Below are 16,544 nucleotides of genomic sequence, written 5' to 3' on the forward strand. Positions count from 1 at the left end.
TCTAACTAATGTAAAATTTTACCATTACTTTTTCTTTCTTTAACTACACTCAAATTTTAAGTTCTCAGGAAATTCCTTACAAAATTCCAAAAACATCATTGGTTAATAGATAACCTTGGACATCTCAATATATAACAGTTCTTAATAAATTTACTCTAAAAAAGTGTTACTTCTATCGGCATTAATTATGTGTAGATTAATGACCATATATAGTAAAGAAGTATGTTATTTTTCTTTTGTTTCGTGTTTGGTAGAGTTTGATGATTGAGAGTGGTGTCCATCGATGATCAAAGATACTTATTGATTACTATATGAAATTATACTTCCCGTGTGAACTAAAAAAGTGGGAAATGATGTGAAGTTGAAGCATCAAGTTCCTTAGGTATCACATATACATTCTCAGTATATAAGATGCATATCAATAATACAATGTCTCCTGCCATGTTAAACAGTATACACGATTCTGATAATCTGAAGTTGAAGCAGGATGAGAACGATCAATTATGTAAATATTGATGAGGTGTTGTCGAATAAAGTGAACCGTCTGACGGAGTTCACATTGAAAGGGAAATGGAAAGAGATTGAGGAGATGTACACACGGCAACTATTGACGATTACGTCGGCACTGCACCGTGGATTTGGACGAAGAAGTTGTGGTTGAGAAGCTTGTGAATGCCATTATGAGACACCAGCCGAGGGAGGCACTGGAAATGAAGAATGATCGAGGGGATACCGCTCTGCATGTTGCTGCTTCCAGGGGTTTCACAAATATATGTCAGATCATCGTAGGAGAGAATCGGGAGAGGATTTACTTAGTGAAACGCAAGAACAAAGATGGAGAGACTCCTCTCTTTCAAGCCGCTCTCAACTGGAAGAAACAGACCTTTGCTTATCTTTCTGACTTTTACTGCCACAGCGCTCCCATGAAAGATCTTGTGCGAGACAACGGTGACAGTATTCTTCACTGTGCTATCAGGAGAGAGTACTTCGGTATCTTTCTCATACCTATCTTCTTTTCCTGCCATATTTTAGATGATATCAAAATTATTCAAAATTTATACCAGCAAGAATTTATTGTGTTTAAAGTTCAAAATCAAATAAATGTTAGTTGTTAATATTATAATAGTATGAAGAGACGAATTCCCTCTAATTTTCTTACTTTTTTTTCATCCTTATTTTTATCTTTACAATTAAATCAACCTTATAATTCCTTATTTAATATTTTATATTTCTATTTTGAAGTAACAGAATGCTATATATACTGAGTACTACATATATTTATGGATATGATGCAGATTTGGCTGTGATAATAGTGTATTACTATGATTTTCTTAGCACACATTTGAATGAAGAGGGATTCACACCTCTTAAAGTCCTTGCAACCAGGCCCTCGGCTTTCAGAAGTGCTACCAGACTTTCATGGTGGAAGCAAATCCTGTACCACTGTAAGTATTATTATATATATCTATACACTGCATTACATATGAAATGAAGTGATGTTCAGATAATTTTAATTTAAAAAGATATCATTTTGTCAGTTTTAATCAGAATATCCATCTTTTTCTCCATCTCATGTTCATATAAATTAATAAAATTGATTTTGATAACTTTTCAATTGTAAAATAAGAAACTCAAGCATTTAAAAACTTTCAAGTTTCAGATTTAAATCAGGTGACAGGTGGGGTATTTTTTATTTTGTTAAGAAAAGAGAGTATAATTGATCCATTATATAAAATGTGCACATTTACTAATCCTATATAGTATGTAAAAATTCCATCAAGTTAGCAAATATTTTTTTCTTTTGTCGAAGGTATGATTGTGGAACCAGTGAACCCTGATAGACAAATGAAGAAGATTTTGAAAAAGATGCAGAAGAAATCAAATGACTCAAAATGTAGTTATCCAGAGAACTATACCACATTATGTGAATTCATTGCTGGATTCAAAAGTCTTGGTGCTCGAACTGGTAACGGGTTATATACTAACTAGTTTGTTTTTTTCTTAATTCTGGGGACTAGTTTCTTAATACTCAATCTATTTCTTGCACATTTTCCTTTGGCAAGGCAACTTTTTTACTCCAAGAAATCAGCAAGATTCAGAAAACTCACCAATTAAGGAGCGTAAAATCGTATCTGAAACTGCTGGGGTTGGATTTTGGCCACCAAATTATGAAACCAGTCGACAATTTCTGAGGTCTGCATATGTACATACTCTTGGTTTCACAGGAGTAGGTATGTCGCGCTAATTTCTTGATCTATGGCTTTTAATTAATACCATTTATCTGGTTTGATTTTAAGTACTTGCTTTTTTAAGGATTAAAGGAAATAAGAAATATGAAAAGAAGACACGAATGGAGTGGTCAACTCTTGAAGGCACTGCTGAAACGTCCTTATGGAGCATTCACAGGATATGGGGGTGTTCCAGATATTACTGATGAAGAAATGTATAATGTGTTTAACCAACCTAAACCAGGTATTTATCTATGCAAACACGAACTCTGTATCTTTTGTTCATAATATTATGTGAAATTTGTGTGTTTTCTATCACTCTTCTTTGATTTATGTTAGTTTTAATCTATGATCCATTTATTTAATTTTTTATTAAGATCAACAGAGAGTTAGATCTACTTTTTTTTACTTGCTAGTATGATCCTCTACGTATTAATGCAAGAAATTTTCCTTGACGCCGAATTATTTCAACTTCAAATTTGTTGGATAAACATAAATGGGTCCCACACCCTAAATTAAGGGTCAATGTTTTCCCATGTTTTCTTCCATGTTTTCCTTCATGTTTTGCTCAATGTTTTTCAGCTTTGTTGTTTTGGTATTTTGTGTGAAGCCCTTCTATAAAAGGGTAGAAGCAAAGAAGTGAAGATACACCAACTCAGAGAAGCAAAAACACAAACCATCGTGAGAGAAGTGAAGCCACGGTGAGGAAGAGAAAAATAGAGAGTCTATTTTGTGAGTGTGTGACATAGAGAGAGTTTTGTATACCATCCGAGAGGGTGAGATTAATTGAGAGATCCTCAGAGAGTGAGAGAAAGACGCACTGTAATCCTACTTTCATAGTGGAGATATTTTTCTGGACTAGGTCCCGTGGTTTTTTCCGAGAGGATTTTCCACGTTAAAATTTCTGGTGTTATTTTTCCCTACGCCTACACTTTCATTTACACTTCTATTTCTACGCTTCCGCATAGTGTCCATTTTTGGGGTTCATCGAGGAGGGAACAAGTACCGCTGTTTCCCAACAAAATTATACTAATTACTAATTGACATCAAAATTCTTATCGCAAAGTGTTTTAAACATGCCAGAATACGTTATTATAACTAATTTCATCTACTTATTACTAGAAAATGTTAAATTATTGATGAAAGAAATTTCACTGCTAAAAAATTTTATCCACAAAATTTATTCACAGATTCTAATTTTATTTTATCAATAATTTTTTATTAATAATTTTAATTTATTTATAAATTTTGATATTGACGAATTTTTATATGTAACTTCGTTTTATTTCTTTTTAATGTTTTGGGTAAAAAATTTCATTATCAATCTCGTATTGAATATTTCTAGAACCTTTTAAAAGTTTTGGTTTTACTTCAAGTGCTATATTCACACTCTCCTCCATAAATTGTCTATGATGCTTTGAAAATGAAGCACTCCTCCATCGTGAGTCTAATTTGACCAAATATTTTTATGAACATACAAATGTATTGTATACATTCTAATAAGTTTTTGACAGTATTTTAAGAGTATGAAAGGAATAGTTGATGGGTAGAAAAAATGTAGAGATAATGAAATATAGAGAAAATGTAGAGATAATGAAATATGAAAGTAGTAGTTGGAAAAAGTGTTGTAGTCATCTTAGTTGTGGTAGATGTTTTCTTATACAAATGGTAAAGTACATGGGTATTTATAGACCCGTAGATTATTCTAGAACATGCTAATCATATTTTATGTGGAATATTCTAGATTTTTATCTATGTAGAATGTTCTTGATTTGTTTTTCCTATCTTAGGATTTTCTACCATATTTTAGAACCTTTATTATATTTTAGTACTTCTATCTTAGGATTTTCTATATTATTCTAGAATTTGCATTACACTTTAGTACTCCTCCTTGATGCAAATTCTGTAACTCCAAGCATTGTGCACAGTAGTTGAAATCTTGGTCTTGGTAATGCCTTCGTAAAAATATCTACAATTTAGTCTTCTATGTTGGACAATACTCGAGTCGAATTTGTTTAGTTGTCTTTTCATCTCGAATGAAGTGATATTTAATGGCTATGTGTTTTGTTCTTTGATGATGGATTGGATTTTTTGGCTATTGCAATTGTCAATTTGTTGTCGCAATAGATAATAGTCAATCCATCTTGTGGTTGACCTATTTCTTCAAGTACTCTTCATAGTCATATTGCTTGAGCCGTGGTTTCAGCAGCTAATACATACTCTGCTTTTGTTGTTGATTGTGCTACAGTTGCTTGCTTCTTTGATGCCCAAGATAAAATACCTGATCCTAGTGAGAAAGCCATTAATCCTGCCCAATCACTATCTGTGTAGCCAATAATCCTTGAGTTAGTCATGATTTTGTACCATATACCAAACTCCTTTGTGCCTTGCAGATATCTTAAAATTCTTTTTCCTACTTCATAATGAATCTGACTTAGTTTTTGCATTAATCTTGATAGAAGACTTGTAGCATACATAATGAATGAGAGATACAAGAGACTTCCAATCAAACTCTTGTAGTGTGATGCATCTGCCTCTTGAACTCCATCATCTTTTTGTAGCTTTTCATTTACCATTAACGGAGTAACGATAAGTTTACAATCATTCATCTTGAACTTCTTTAGTAGAGCTTCAATATATTTCTTTTGAGAGATAAATATACCTTTTTTTGTTGTTTCACCTCTATACCGAGGAAATAGTTCATCAAGCCAAGGTCTGTCATTTCAAATGTCTTCATAATGTCTTCTTTAAATTCTTTCATCATCTCCATATTATTTCCTGTATATATAAGATATCATCGACATATAAGGAGACAATGAGATGATACTGACCTTGTGTCTTAATATATAGTGTTGACTCACTTTTGCTCCTCTTGAACCCTTGATTTATGAAGTATTGATCAATCTTGCTATACCATGCTCGAGGAGATTGCTTTAGGCCGTATAATGCTTTTTTAAGTCTTAGTACTTTGCCTTTGTTGCCTTTGTTGATGAAGCCCTATGGTTGTTCAACATAAATCTCTTCTTCGATCATTACATTTAGAAAGGCTGATTTGACATCCAATTGATAAATGTTCCATTTCTTTTGTGCTGCAAGAGCTATTAAAACTCTAATTGTATCTAAGCGAGCAACTGGGGCAAAATGTCTTATTGTAGTCGATTCCTGGTTGTTATGAGTAACCTTTGACAACTAATCTTTCCTTGTGCTTTTGTATAGTTTCATCAGGATTGAGCTTTGTTTTATATACCCATTTCACTCCATTGATGTCTTTTCCATGAGGACAATTTACGAGTTCCCAAGTGTTATTCTTCTCAATCATATCAATATATTCTTCCGTAGCCTTAACCTATACCTCTTGTTTTGATCCTTCTTCATAACAGTTAAGCTCAATCATGACTATATTGCAAGTTTCATATATGTCTACCAAAGATCTTACTCGTCTTGGACTGGATTCAGGTGAAAAATCTTATTGTTGTGGAGCTGGAGAAAGTGTACCTAATTTTTTTTGCCTCTTCTTGAGTTTCTTAAGATTATTGCACTAGAAGTAAAATGTTGCTTTTAAAAACAATTTCTTCTTCCCAATTCCAAGAAGCATTTACATCAACTTCAACATCTCAACGAATGATGAACTTTTCTGTTTGTAGGTTGTAGATTCGATATCGTTTTGACTGTGTTATATCCCAAGAGTATTCCTCGTATATTCTTATCTTTAAGCTTGTGCATCCTTTGATCAAGAACATGTATGTAGCAGATATACCCAAATATTCGTAAGTGTTTAACTGATGGCTTTCTTCCACTCCAAGCTTCAATAGGAGTCTTGTCTTTAACTGCCTTAGTTGGACATTTGTTTAGAATGTAAACTGCAGTGTAGACTACTGCAGCCCAAAAAGTGTTAAGCATACTTTTCTCTTTTAGCATTGATCTTGCCATCTCTATAACTGTGCGATTCTTTCTCTCTGAAACACCATTTTGTCGTGGAGTATATGCGACTATAAGTTTTTGCTCTATGCCTTCATCTTCGTAGAATTTGTCAAACTCGCAAGATGTGTACTCCTTGCCACAATCACTTATAAGTACTTTTATCTGTCTTCCACTTTGCTTCTCAACAAGGGCCTTGAATTTCTTGAATACTCTAAAGACTTCTGACTCTGCCTTTAAGAAATAGACACGTGTTATTCTAGAGAAGTCATCAATGAAGAGGATGAAATACATGTTGTTGTGATGTGAAGGCGTTCTCATCGGTCCGCAAATATCGATATGAATAAACTCCAATAATTCTTTTGCTCTCCATGTTTTATTGTTGAGAATGGTAGTCGGTGTTGTTTGCTGAGGAGACATCCTTCACATGATTCATTATTCTCCTTCAAGCATGAAAGGTCTCTCATTATGTTTGTTGATATAAAAGCTTTAAGACATGTGTGTTGAAGTGGCCAAATCTCCTATGCCAAAGCCATGAGCCAGCAACTTCTACCTTCACGGTAATATCAGTTCCATGTTTGAAGCTTATAGGAAAACTTCTATTTCTCTTCTCTATTTTTACTTGGTCAATTTTTATCATTTTACTGTTATAAATTTTGCATGTATGTTTCTCAAAATGAAGAGAATATCCATCACTACAAGAAAAATCGTTATTATCTACCGTCAAAATCCGTATAAAACTTCAAAAATCCGTATATAAAATAGTATTACATACGGATTATATACGGACAGAAATCCGTATATAAAATGATCGTAGCTAATATTATACGGATTTTTCCGTATATAATTACATACGAAAAAATCCATATGTAATTATATACGGAAAAATCCGTATATAAAATCCGTATATAATTACATACAGAAAAATCCGTATATAATTATATACGGAAAAATCCGTATGTAACATTGTTTATAGAAAAAATTATTTTATTCAACACCTGCACATACATTGATTACAATTAAACTTCTAATAACAACCAACCATCACAATAACTTTTATTTAACACCATATCAAACATTTCACATTAAGAATAGATATATATTACTTAAAAATCATTATCAAATAAGTTTACAAAATGTCTAATATTCATAAATAGATTGTACTGTTCCTAAGATGTTAAACAATATAAATTCTACAATTAATAACATGTCAAACAACATAGAATGACAAGTCTATAATTTCCTAATAATCACTAAGGATTTTGTTCATCTTGGATTGATATTGTCGTTGCACTCCATCACCGTGATAACAACTTCACCACATTGCATTTTCCCTTTAAGGTTATTGGCCAATAACCACATTGCATCTGTAAAAAACAGAAAGCTTTAAAACAAAGATATTCTGCACCATTTTAACCAAAACAGCAAGACTTTTTGGGCAGCAAACAGTAAAGTTTTAATTGCAATAATAGCATCCAGAACAGCCCAAACAGCAAGGTATTAGGTGCAATAACAGCAAAGGTTTTATGTAGATTTTACAGCAAAGACAGCAAAAGTTTTATGCAGATTTTACAGCAAAGACAGCAAAGGTTTTATGCAGATTTTACAGCAAAGACATCAAAGGTTTTATGCAGATTTTACAGCAAAGACAGTAAAGATTTTATGCAGATTTTACAGCAAAGACAACAAAGGTTTTATGCAGATTTTACAGCAAAGACAGCAATTTTTTTTTTAGTGTAGCATTTATGTAGTCTATACAGCAAAGACAACAATATATAAACAAAATTTATAGCAGCTAAGAGGAAGTCTTCGTGACAGCAAACAATAAGGTTTTTTTTTATACAGAATTTTCTTTCTAAAGAAGCTTCCCAACATATCATATTAGTGTCTTTACTCATTAGTGATGATCTTACCCCCTGCCCTACCAGTTCATACTATATCCAATTATTTAATCACTAAAAAAATTATGGTTCATCAATTGTCTAACATATCAAGAGTTCATTTCACTGTTCTCATTTAATCAAAGCATACATTGACTAATATAATATTCTAGCAATTCCAAGTTCTTTTCTTCCAAAACTAATTTATAATCAAGTCATACTTGGCTCTTCACTAATCATTCTAAAAACCCATATATTGAGTTTTTGTAATTTTAACCGAACAGTACGTGAAAGCATAGCATCTCCATTCCCTAACTTATACAAACTCAATTCAAGGAATAAAGACAATTCATTCACCACTTTTAAATTCGCGTCCCAATATTACTTGTTTTATTTTCTCATGATTTTAATAGATTAAAATAAACCACACATCACCACTCAAATATCAACAATTCTTTACCTTAACCCATTTTCTGAATTTTGTTTTTAGGTCTTGATTCCACGTAGTTCAAACAGTACCCATTTACACTACACCTATATTATCCCTATATTACTCTTTCCAACTCAATTATTCATTACTACCCCAAATTCCAACTGCATCAAACTTATTCCCCTGTTTTCATTCGAACATAATTGCTTCCTCTCACGTCCCATTGCACAATGGATTCCAGGATTTGATGGCTTCTAGGCGAGGAAGAAGAAATGAGAAGAGAGAATAAGAAAAAGGAAAAGAGGAACATTCAACTTTGAAACCTAAACACAGAACTTGAGATTCAAGAATGAGCAATCTCATATTAGCTCTCTTAGACATTTAAACAAACAGTTTATGAACAAAATCACAAAATAGAACTAAAGACAGTAATGAACGAAAACAAAATGCAGGTTACAACAGATCAAAACATAAAAGGAAAAGTAACATTAACAACGCAGAAAAATTGAAGGAAACTCAACAAGCAGATACACAAAAATCAAAACAGAGAACAATCAACTTGAATCAATTGAAGACAAACAAATAGAAACAAGGAAAGCAATACTTATCTCTGGTAGCATGCTCCATCGTGCTTCATGGAAGAGCCTCCAAGGAGATGACCAAAAGAGCGACGCGGGCTCGACTTGAACTCCTTCGAAGCTTCCTTGTTGAGCAAACGCAGCAAAATAATGAGACGAACTCGAGATCGAGAGCGAAACGGAGAATGAACAGAAGAAAATATTAAAAAACCCTAAACAAACGAATAGAAGCTGGAACAATTGGGGAAAAACTCTAAAAGGGAGAACGAACCCTAATCTAGACCGAAAGAACCCTAAAAATGGGGAGAAACTCAATATGAACCGATTAATCAGTTCAAACGCAAGATTGATCGGTACAAAAGTGTTTAAACGGCGCAAATGCAGGTTTAATCGATGGAAATCGAAGAGCAAACAGTAGAAAGGGTTTTAATCAGTAGAAAAGTGCTTTTAATCGGTTAAAAATGAAGGAAAAGTAAAGAGGAGGACAAAACCCTAGGATTCAGAGGTGGTTATGCATATGAAAGTGAAAGTAAAAGGAAGAAATGAAGATTATGAGGAAGAAGTGATTCTGTGATGAACAAACCTGTGGATGGTTGAGAGGCGCTCTCGAGAGAAAACAAAGAAGACGCGAGGCAGTGAATGAAAATGAAATGTGGTTGAACAGAGAGGTGAAAATACGCATGGTTGAAGATGCACGAATGAAAGTAGCTGCCTCTTGTGTTAGGTTAATTAATTTTTTAATTTTTTATTATTATTTATTTTATAATCCGTATATAATATCTGTATATAATAAAATTTTTATCTACGAATTAGATCCGTATATAATAATCCGTATGTAAATGACATTTTTCTTGTAGTGCATCTCCATCATTTGGCCAATACTTAAAAGATTTTCTTTAAGATTTGGAACTAGTAAAACGTCCTTGATGAATTTTGTACCTTTCCTTGTCTCCACCATGACAGTTCCTTTGCCTCCAGACTCCATTGTGGTGCCATTTTCTAGCCGAACTTTCACATTGACAGATTTATCTATGTCTTTGAAGATGCTTTGATCTTTCGCCATGTAATTGCTACATCCACTATCCAAGTACCAACTCCCTTATCCACTAGGAGATCTTGATTGACATAGAATAAGAGTTTCTCCTAATTATGTTCTTCCGCAAAGCTTGTTTGATGCTTATTTTTATTACGACAATACTTCTCTATGTGACCAAATTTCTAACAATACTGACATTGAGGTTTTCCATGATGTCAACAATCTTTTTCCAAGTGACTTCTCTTTTTACAGATGTCACATGGAGGATATTGTCCTTGACGAGTCATAGAGAAGCTTCTAGAATTTTCTTTATTTCTAGAAATTTGTCCTCTACTTTTATTTCCTTTATATTCTTTATTATGAGACCGTAATTTTAGTTTTGATTGAAAGACATTTTTGATCGAGTCTTCTTTATGTTTTTTTAATCTTTGTTCATAAGCTTCAAGAGAGACTATTAGCGGTGTTACTAACAGTGTAGTCAAATATTTTGTTTGTTCAATTACGGTTGCTATTGCATCATTTTTTTGGGGAATAAAAATTAAAATTTTTTCAACGATTTTTTTGTCAATAATATTTTTCACATAGGCCCTTATCTGACTAATTATTTCTTTTATTCTAGAATAATAGTTTTTAATGGTCTCAGATTCTTTCATTCTTATTAATTCAAACTCTCGTCTTAAAGAGTGAAATTTAACATTGTGTAACTCATTACTTCCTTGAAACTCCTATTGTATTATGTTATAAGCTTGCTTTGCACTTGTGGCACCAATTATCCTTGGAAAAAGTATGTCATCAAATGCTTGTTGAAGAGCAAATAAATCCCTTGAATCTTTCTGCTTGTTTTCCTTCAACTCCTTCTTATGAGTTGTAGTAAGAGTGGAGGTGTCTTCTAGAATAGTGAATCCCTCTTCTATGTTGTCCCATAAATCTTGAGAGCGGAAAAATGTATTCCTTTTGACACTCCAAAAATCGTAGTTTTCTCCTGTAAAAATAGGTACTGGAATTGATGATGTTTGATTGATAGTAGCCATGGGTTGAGAAAATATTTTGGAAGTAGTATAAAACGAGTTATAGTGTTGTTTGAGGTAGTTGAAAAATTGTATCTACGCCTAGTAGATGACCAAACGTAGCTCTGGTACCACTGTTAATATTTTGAGGTTGTGAAAGGAATAGTTAATCAGGTAGAGAAAATGTAAATATAGTGGAATATAAAGAAAATGTGGAGATAGTGGAATATGGAAATTATAGTGAGAAGAAGCATTGTAGTTGTCTTAGTTGTGATAGATGTTGTCTTACACAAATGGGAGAGTACATGGATATTTATAAATCCATAGATTATTCTAGAACTTTTAATAGATTTTAGTACTTCTGTCTTAGGATTTACATTACACTTTAATAGTCTCAAACTTTTCTAGTTTGCATTACAAAACTCCAACTTCTCTTACTTATCACTATCCAACAAGTTTTATTTCCATCCTCATCAAACTTCTTTCACTCACGTGTCCCAACCTTAGATGTTACGACTTCATGTTTTCTTGCATTATGAATTAGTCACAAACACATGCACAATCACAATTAAGTCATTTTCAAGAATTTATTTTTAACCCCTTTGGAACTATAGATAATTTATTAAAATTCTTTATTATGTGTTTTGTTTGTATACCTAAAAAATTCAAACCTGTTGGTTGACAATAGATTCATTTTTAGCTTGGAATATACTTCTCATTCTACACCATTCCCCAATTGTCAAACATATTCAATTTGATGGACTTTCCAATGTCTTGCACCCCACAAGCATTATTGCTCCAATGGAGAACCACACCTTCCTTCTGTTCTAAGGTCTCAAATAATTCTTTCATGGACAAAGTTGAAATGAAGATGATGAATAAATTTAAAAAGCAATCTCAATGTATTTTTGACATTTTTTCTTGTTCTTACATACAATGTCAATTATAGGGCTTGCCATAACAGAAAACACACAAAAAAAAGCAAGATAGAAAAAAATGACTATTGTATAGTAGAAGATTGGACGCACAAAAATCATATTTTAAAACCATATATAGAGTATCGAACAAAACTATAAACCTCAAGTATAATAGAAAATAAAAAAACTGTTACACTACCATGTATTATCTGCTACTATAACACTAGTATACAATCAAGCAAATCGTACAATGAATGCTATAATAAATAAGAATAGTAGAAAATAGTACACATAGAAATCATATATCAAAGCTATATATATATATATATATATAATATCAAACAAAACTATATAAACTTCAGGTATGACAGGTGAAGAAGAAGAAGTAAAGGAAGAAGAAGAAGAGGATAAGCAGAAAAAATCTTCAAGTGACAGTATTGACAAAACGGAGACAGCATTCCTGGTTGCGGCAAGAAATGGCATAATTGAAATGGTGAATGAACTTTTAGAGCGAATTCCAAGTGTGATCCATAACTTGAATGCAAATAAAGAGAATGTGCTGCTGATGGCAGTGAAGAACAGGCAACCCTTTGTTATTGAGAATTTGAAAACGAAGGTAAAAGGAGAAGTTTGGAATAATTTAACTCTGGCAATAGATAAAAAGGAGAGGACCATATTGCACTGGGCAGCAGATGCTCCACGAGACGACAAGCCACCAAAGATAGCTGGTTCTGCCTTGCAAATGATGTGGGATATAAAGTGGTTTCAGGTATATATACACAAACAAATACCTTAGTAGAGAGCTTTTCATTAATTAGTAAAAATTAAGCTATAATTATCTTGAAAAATGTTACCACGGTATTTCATAAAATGACCACCTGTTATTTTTCATTTCTAACAGTATATTGAAAGCCTTGTGCCACAACACTTTTACTTAAGAACCGACACAGAGGGCAAAACTGCAGGGGAAATATTTGAGGAAAAACATAAAAATCTGATAGAGAAAAGTAGCTATTGGCTGAAGGAAACATCTCAATCTTCATCTGTTGTGGCTGGTTTTGTTGCTGGTGTTTCCTTTGCTACGGTCAGCTCCATTCCGGGTGGCACCGACGAAAAAGGTAGGCCTCATTTAGAAGGCAAACCTGCTTTCGATGTATTTGCCGTTGCTTGACTTGTTGGACTTTGTTCCTCTGTCACTGGGCTCATACTGTTTCTTACCATCCTCAATTTTGGAAAGCAATCCAAAGATTTTCGCAGAAATTTGCCATTCAAAATTCTTCTTGCCCTCAGTTCTCTTTTTCTATCTTGCTGCAGTGTTTGCCTCTTTCTGCTCCGGTCATTACTTTCTGCTTAGTCACAAATACAAGACGGTTCTATTCGCCGTTTATGCAGCCACTTTTTTACCAGTCTTGCTGTATGCGGTGGAGCAGTTTCCACTATACTTTGATCTTATAAAAGCCATTTTTTATAAGGTGCCATGGGCAACCGGTAGAGGAGACAAGCAATGGCAGCTAAGCTACTACATGTAATTGCTTGTGCTGTACTGGATTCATTATTCGTGCAGCTATTCTTGGTGTGAATAATCATGTAATTTTCTAGCTATGAAAAATAGCATTTAATTGTAGCAATGTTGTGTTGGTTGCTTGTAAAGTTGCGATTGAGGAGATTTAAATTTAGGTTTATAATAATCTTTTAACATATTTTCTTTAATTTTTGTTTAAAATATTTTACTTTACACTGGTTAAAATTATTAATGCACCAAAAACACCATTTCAGGTGCTTAGTCAGACCATTTTTCAAATACTATCAATTGAAAAATAGTGACTTCAACACCAATTTTGTTCAGTAACAGTGAAAAGAGGCTAAAGAAAAAAAGATTCCGACAGTTAGGAATGAGCAGGTCGAAACAGAGGAAGAAGCTGATGGAACTTGTACTTTACCCGACAGGGTAGCAAGTAAAGTGAATGTTTGTGACCCAGCGAGCGAAAAAAAAGACAGAAATAAAGCTTAAGATGAAGTGGGTGTTGGTTAGAATATTTTCTTTTGTTTTTTCGTTCACAACATTAACGATGGGTCCATCCATAACAATGTCGAAGATCATTATTCTTCCCTTGTCACCTAGAAAAAGTGACATGACATAAAATGAGGAGTTGAAGTATCGAATTCCCTATTAGGAATATAAGACGCATGCAGAAAAATAGTAACGAGTTATTTCAGTGCTTCATATACATTGTCGTTATTTGAAGTTCCTGTTCGGCCATGAATCCTGAAAATTTTGAGGAGGAGTTATCGTACAACTCATCAAATTAAGTGAGTGACTATCTGGCGGAGTACACGTTGGAAGGGAAAGGGGAGAAGGTTGTGAACATGTACAACCGATTCCCAGCGTGTCACACGGCAATGATTAAGGATTCAGTGGGCACTGCACTGCACTTGGCCATGGATTTGGATGAAGAAGTTGTGGTTCACGACCTTGTGAATGCCGTTATCAAACACAGCCAAGGAGTGAGGGTGAAGGCTATGGAAATGGAGAACGATGGGGATACCCCTCTGCATGTTGCGGCTTCAAGGGGTTTCGCAAAGATATGTAAGTGGATCATAGGAACGAACAAAGAGAGGATTTACTTGGTGAGTCGAAGAAAGAAACATGGAGATGAGACACCTCTCTTTGAAGGTGCTATCAATTGGAAGAAACAGGCCTTTGCTTATCTTTCTAACCTTTCTGACCATTTCTGACCACATCGCTCCTTTGCAAGATTTGTGAGTGTTAACTATTTTATGTTTTAAGTATTTGCTAATTAACTGCACCCTGATTTTTAGGAAGAATAAATATAGGGGAGCTATTCTTTCGTCCACTATTCACGTAGGTTGTTAGTCAGTTTCTTTTCTTTCGGTTTCTTTTGTAAAGGCTTATAAATGCCATCTTTATTATCTGAATAAATGTGCAGTTTTTCACAGAAACTTAAATTGCATCAGTATATTCTCAGAGTCTTAACCGTTGGTATCAGAGCTCCATCAAGGGGCCTGATACAGAGTGATACAGAGTGTGAAAACAGTGTGAAGAGTCATGTCTATCTCAGAAAAATTCGTTCAACCAGCTATCCCACGCTTCGATGGACACTATGACTTCTGGTCCATGGCTATGGAAACTTTCTTACGTAGCAAAGAACTATGGCAACTTATTGAAGACGGAATTCCAGTGCTGACTTTGACAGCAACCGAAGCTCAAAGAAAAGCTGTAGAAGATGCAAAACTTAAGGATCTAAAAGTGAAAAACTTTTTGTTTCAGGCCATCGACAGAGAAATTCTGGAAACAATTCTTAACAAAGGTACGTCACAGGCAATCTGGAAGTCCATGCAAAAGAAGTATCAAGGTTCAACAAGAGTTAAACGTGCTCAGCTTCAAACACTTCGTCGTGAGTTTGAACTCCTAACAATGAAGGACGATGAGAAAGTCGACAGCTACATTGGGCGCACACTAAGTGTTGTAAATAAAATGAGAGCCAATGGTGAATCAATGGACTCTAGTACAGTGGTTAGCAAGATTCTCAGGTCTTTAACCTCAAAATTCAACTATGTGGTATGTTCCATCGAGGAAGCCAATGACCTTAGTACCTTGAGTCTTGATGAACTCCATGGGAGCCTGCTTGTGCATGAACAACGAATGCAAGATTCTCAACCATCAGAAGAACATGTACTGCAAGTTACGCAATATGATTGGGCAAGTCGTGGTCGTGGTCACGCCAGTAGCAGAGGAGGTCGAGGACGAGGGAGAGGGAGAGGACGTGGACGACAACCTTTCAATAAAGCACTAATTGAGTGTTTTCATTGCCACAAGCTGGGCCATTTCCAATATGAGTGCCCTGGAATAGCAAAACAAGCTCATTACGCGACATTTGAAGAAGCAACAACCACTGAGGATGAAGTTTTGTTGGTTGCATATGAAGAGGTGACACATCCAGTACAAATGGAAGATTGGTTTCTCGACTCAGGTTGTAGCAATCATATGACCGGTAATAAACTTTGGTTTACTGAAATAGACGAGGAAGGACTCCATAAAAGTGTGAAGCTTGGTAATGATACTACATTGGAAGTGACTGCTAAAGGGAGCATTCGGATCCAACTAGGGAACATTACTCATGTCATTTCAGACGTCTACTATGTTCCACAACTTAAAACTAATCTTTTGAGTCTTGGACAACTACAAGAAAAAGGTCTTACGATCTTGATTCAACATGGATCATGCAAAATATTTCATCCTGACAGAGGGTTAATTATCCAAACCATTATGAGAGGAAATCGTATGTTTCATTTATCAGCTTCGATGCACCCTGAACAGTCCAAGTGCTTACAAGTCGAAAACCGTTCCGAGGAAGAAACCCAACTATGGCACAAACGATATGGGCATCTTAATTTTAGAGGACTCCACACACTTGCTCAAAGACAAATGGTGATCGGGCTACCCTCGCTAAACATGTCCACAGATGTATGCACTACATGTCTCGTGGGCAAACAACATCGAACCACAATACCAAAACAAAGCTCCTGGC

General features: G+C 34.4%; 2 protein-coding genes, 1 long non-coding RNA gene and 1 pseudogene across 3 annotated transcripts; 2 read left to right on the top strand and 2 right to left on the bottom strand.

Annotated features, from left to right (window-relative positions):
- Positions 1-461: 461 nt before the first annotated feature.
- Positions 462-3,387, top strand: LOC124846597 (uncharacterized). The gene is made up of 5 exons (XM_047323914.2): positions 462-990; positions 1,296-1,445; positions 1,811-1,966; positions 2,064-2,231; positions 2,314-3,387. The coding sequence occupies exons 1-5, from the start codon at positions 681-683 to the stop codon at positions 2,514-2,516; spliced, it is 987 nt and encodes a 328-aa protein (XP_047179870.2). The 5' UTR covers positions 462-680; the 3' UTR covers positions 2,517-3,387.
- A 1,021-nt stretch (positions 3,388-4,408) lies between these two features.
- On the bottom strand, positions 4,409-4,804 carry LOC148204588 (secreted RxLR effector protein 161 pseudogene; annotated as a pseudogene).
- Positions 4,805-7,224: 2,420 nt separating this feature from the next.
- On the bottom strand, positions 7,225-9,762 carry LOC148204589 (uncharacterized). Its single transcript, XR_015780660.1, has 3 exons — positions 9,618-9,762; positions 9,061-9,159; positions 7,225-7,513 (listed from the first exon to the last, which is right to left on the bottom strand). It is a non-coding gene; the product is annotated as an uncharacterized LOC148204589 (long non-coding RNA).
- Positions 9,763-12,358: 2,596 nt separating this feature from the next.
- On the top strand, positions 12,359-13,165 carry LOC148204590 (uncharacterized). The gene is made up of 2 exons (XM_088114222.1): positions 12,359-12,763; positions 12,896-13,165. Exons 1-2 carry the CDS (start codon positions 12,359-12,361, stop codon positions 13,163-13,165), a joined length of 675 nt encoding a protein of 224 aa, XP_087970348.1.
- Positions 13,166-16,544: the final 3,379 nt, after the last annotated feature.

The sequence above is a fragment of the Vigna umbellata genome, chromosome 1 (assembly GCF_029865625.1).
Source record: "Vigna umbellata cultivar VRB3 chromosome 1, Vumbellata_1.0, whole genome shotgun sequence".
Taxonomy (NCBI): domain Eukaryota; kingdom Viridiplantae; phylum Streptophyta; class Magnoliopsida; order Fabales; family Fabaceae; genus Vigna; species Vigna umbellata.

Excerpts from the sequence above, each read along its gene's own strand:
- LOC124846597 (XM_047323914.2), top strand. The coding sequence starts at position 681 with ATGAGACACCAGCCGAGGGAGGCACTGGAAATGAAGAATGATCGAGGG. Across the intron at positions 991-1,295 it reads TATCAGGAGAGAGTACTTCG|ATTTGGCTGTGATAATAGTG; the intron begins GTATCTTTCTCA and ends GATATGATGCAG. Across the intron at positions 1,446-1,810 it reads GAAGCAAATCCTGTACCACT|GTATGATTGTGGAACCAGTG; the intron begins GTAAGTATTATT and ends CTTTTGTCGAAG.
- LOC148204590 (XM_088114222.1), top strand. The coding sequence starts at position 12,359 with ATGACAGGTGAAGAAGAAGAAGTAAAGGAAGAAGAAGAAGAGGATAAG. Across the intron at positions 12,764-12,895 it reads GGGATATAAAGTGGTTTCAG|TATATTGAAAGCCTTGTGCC; the intron begins GTATATATACAC and ends CATTTCTAACAG.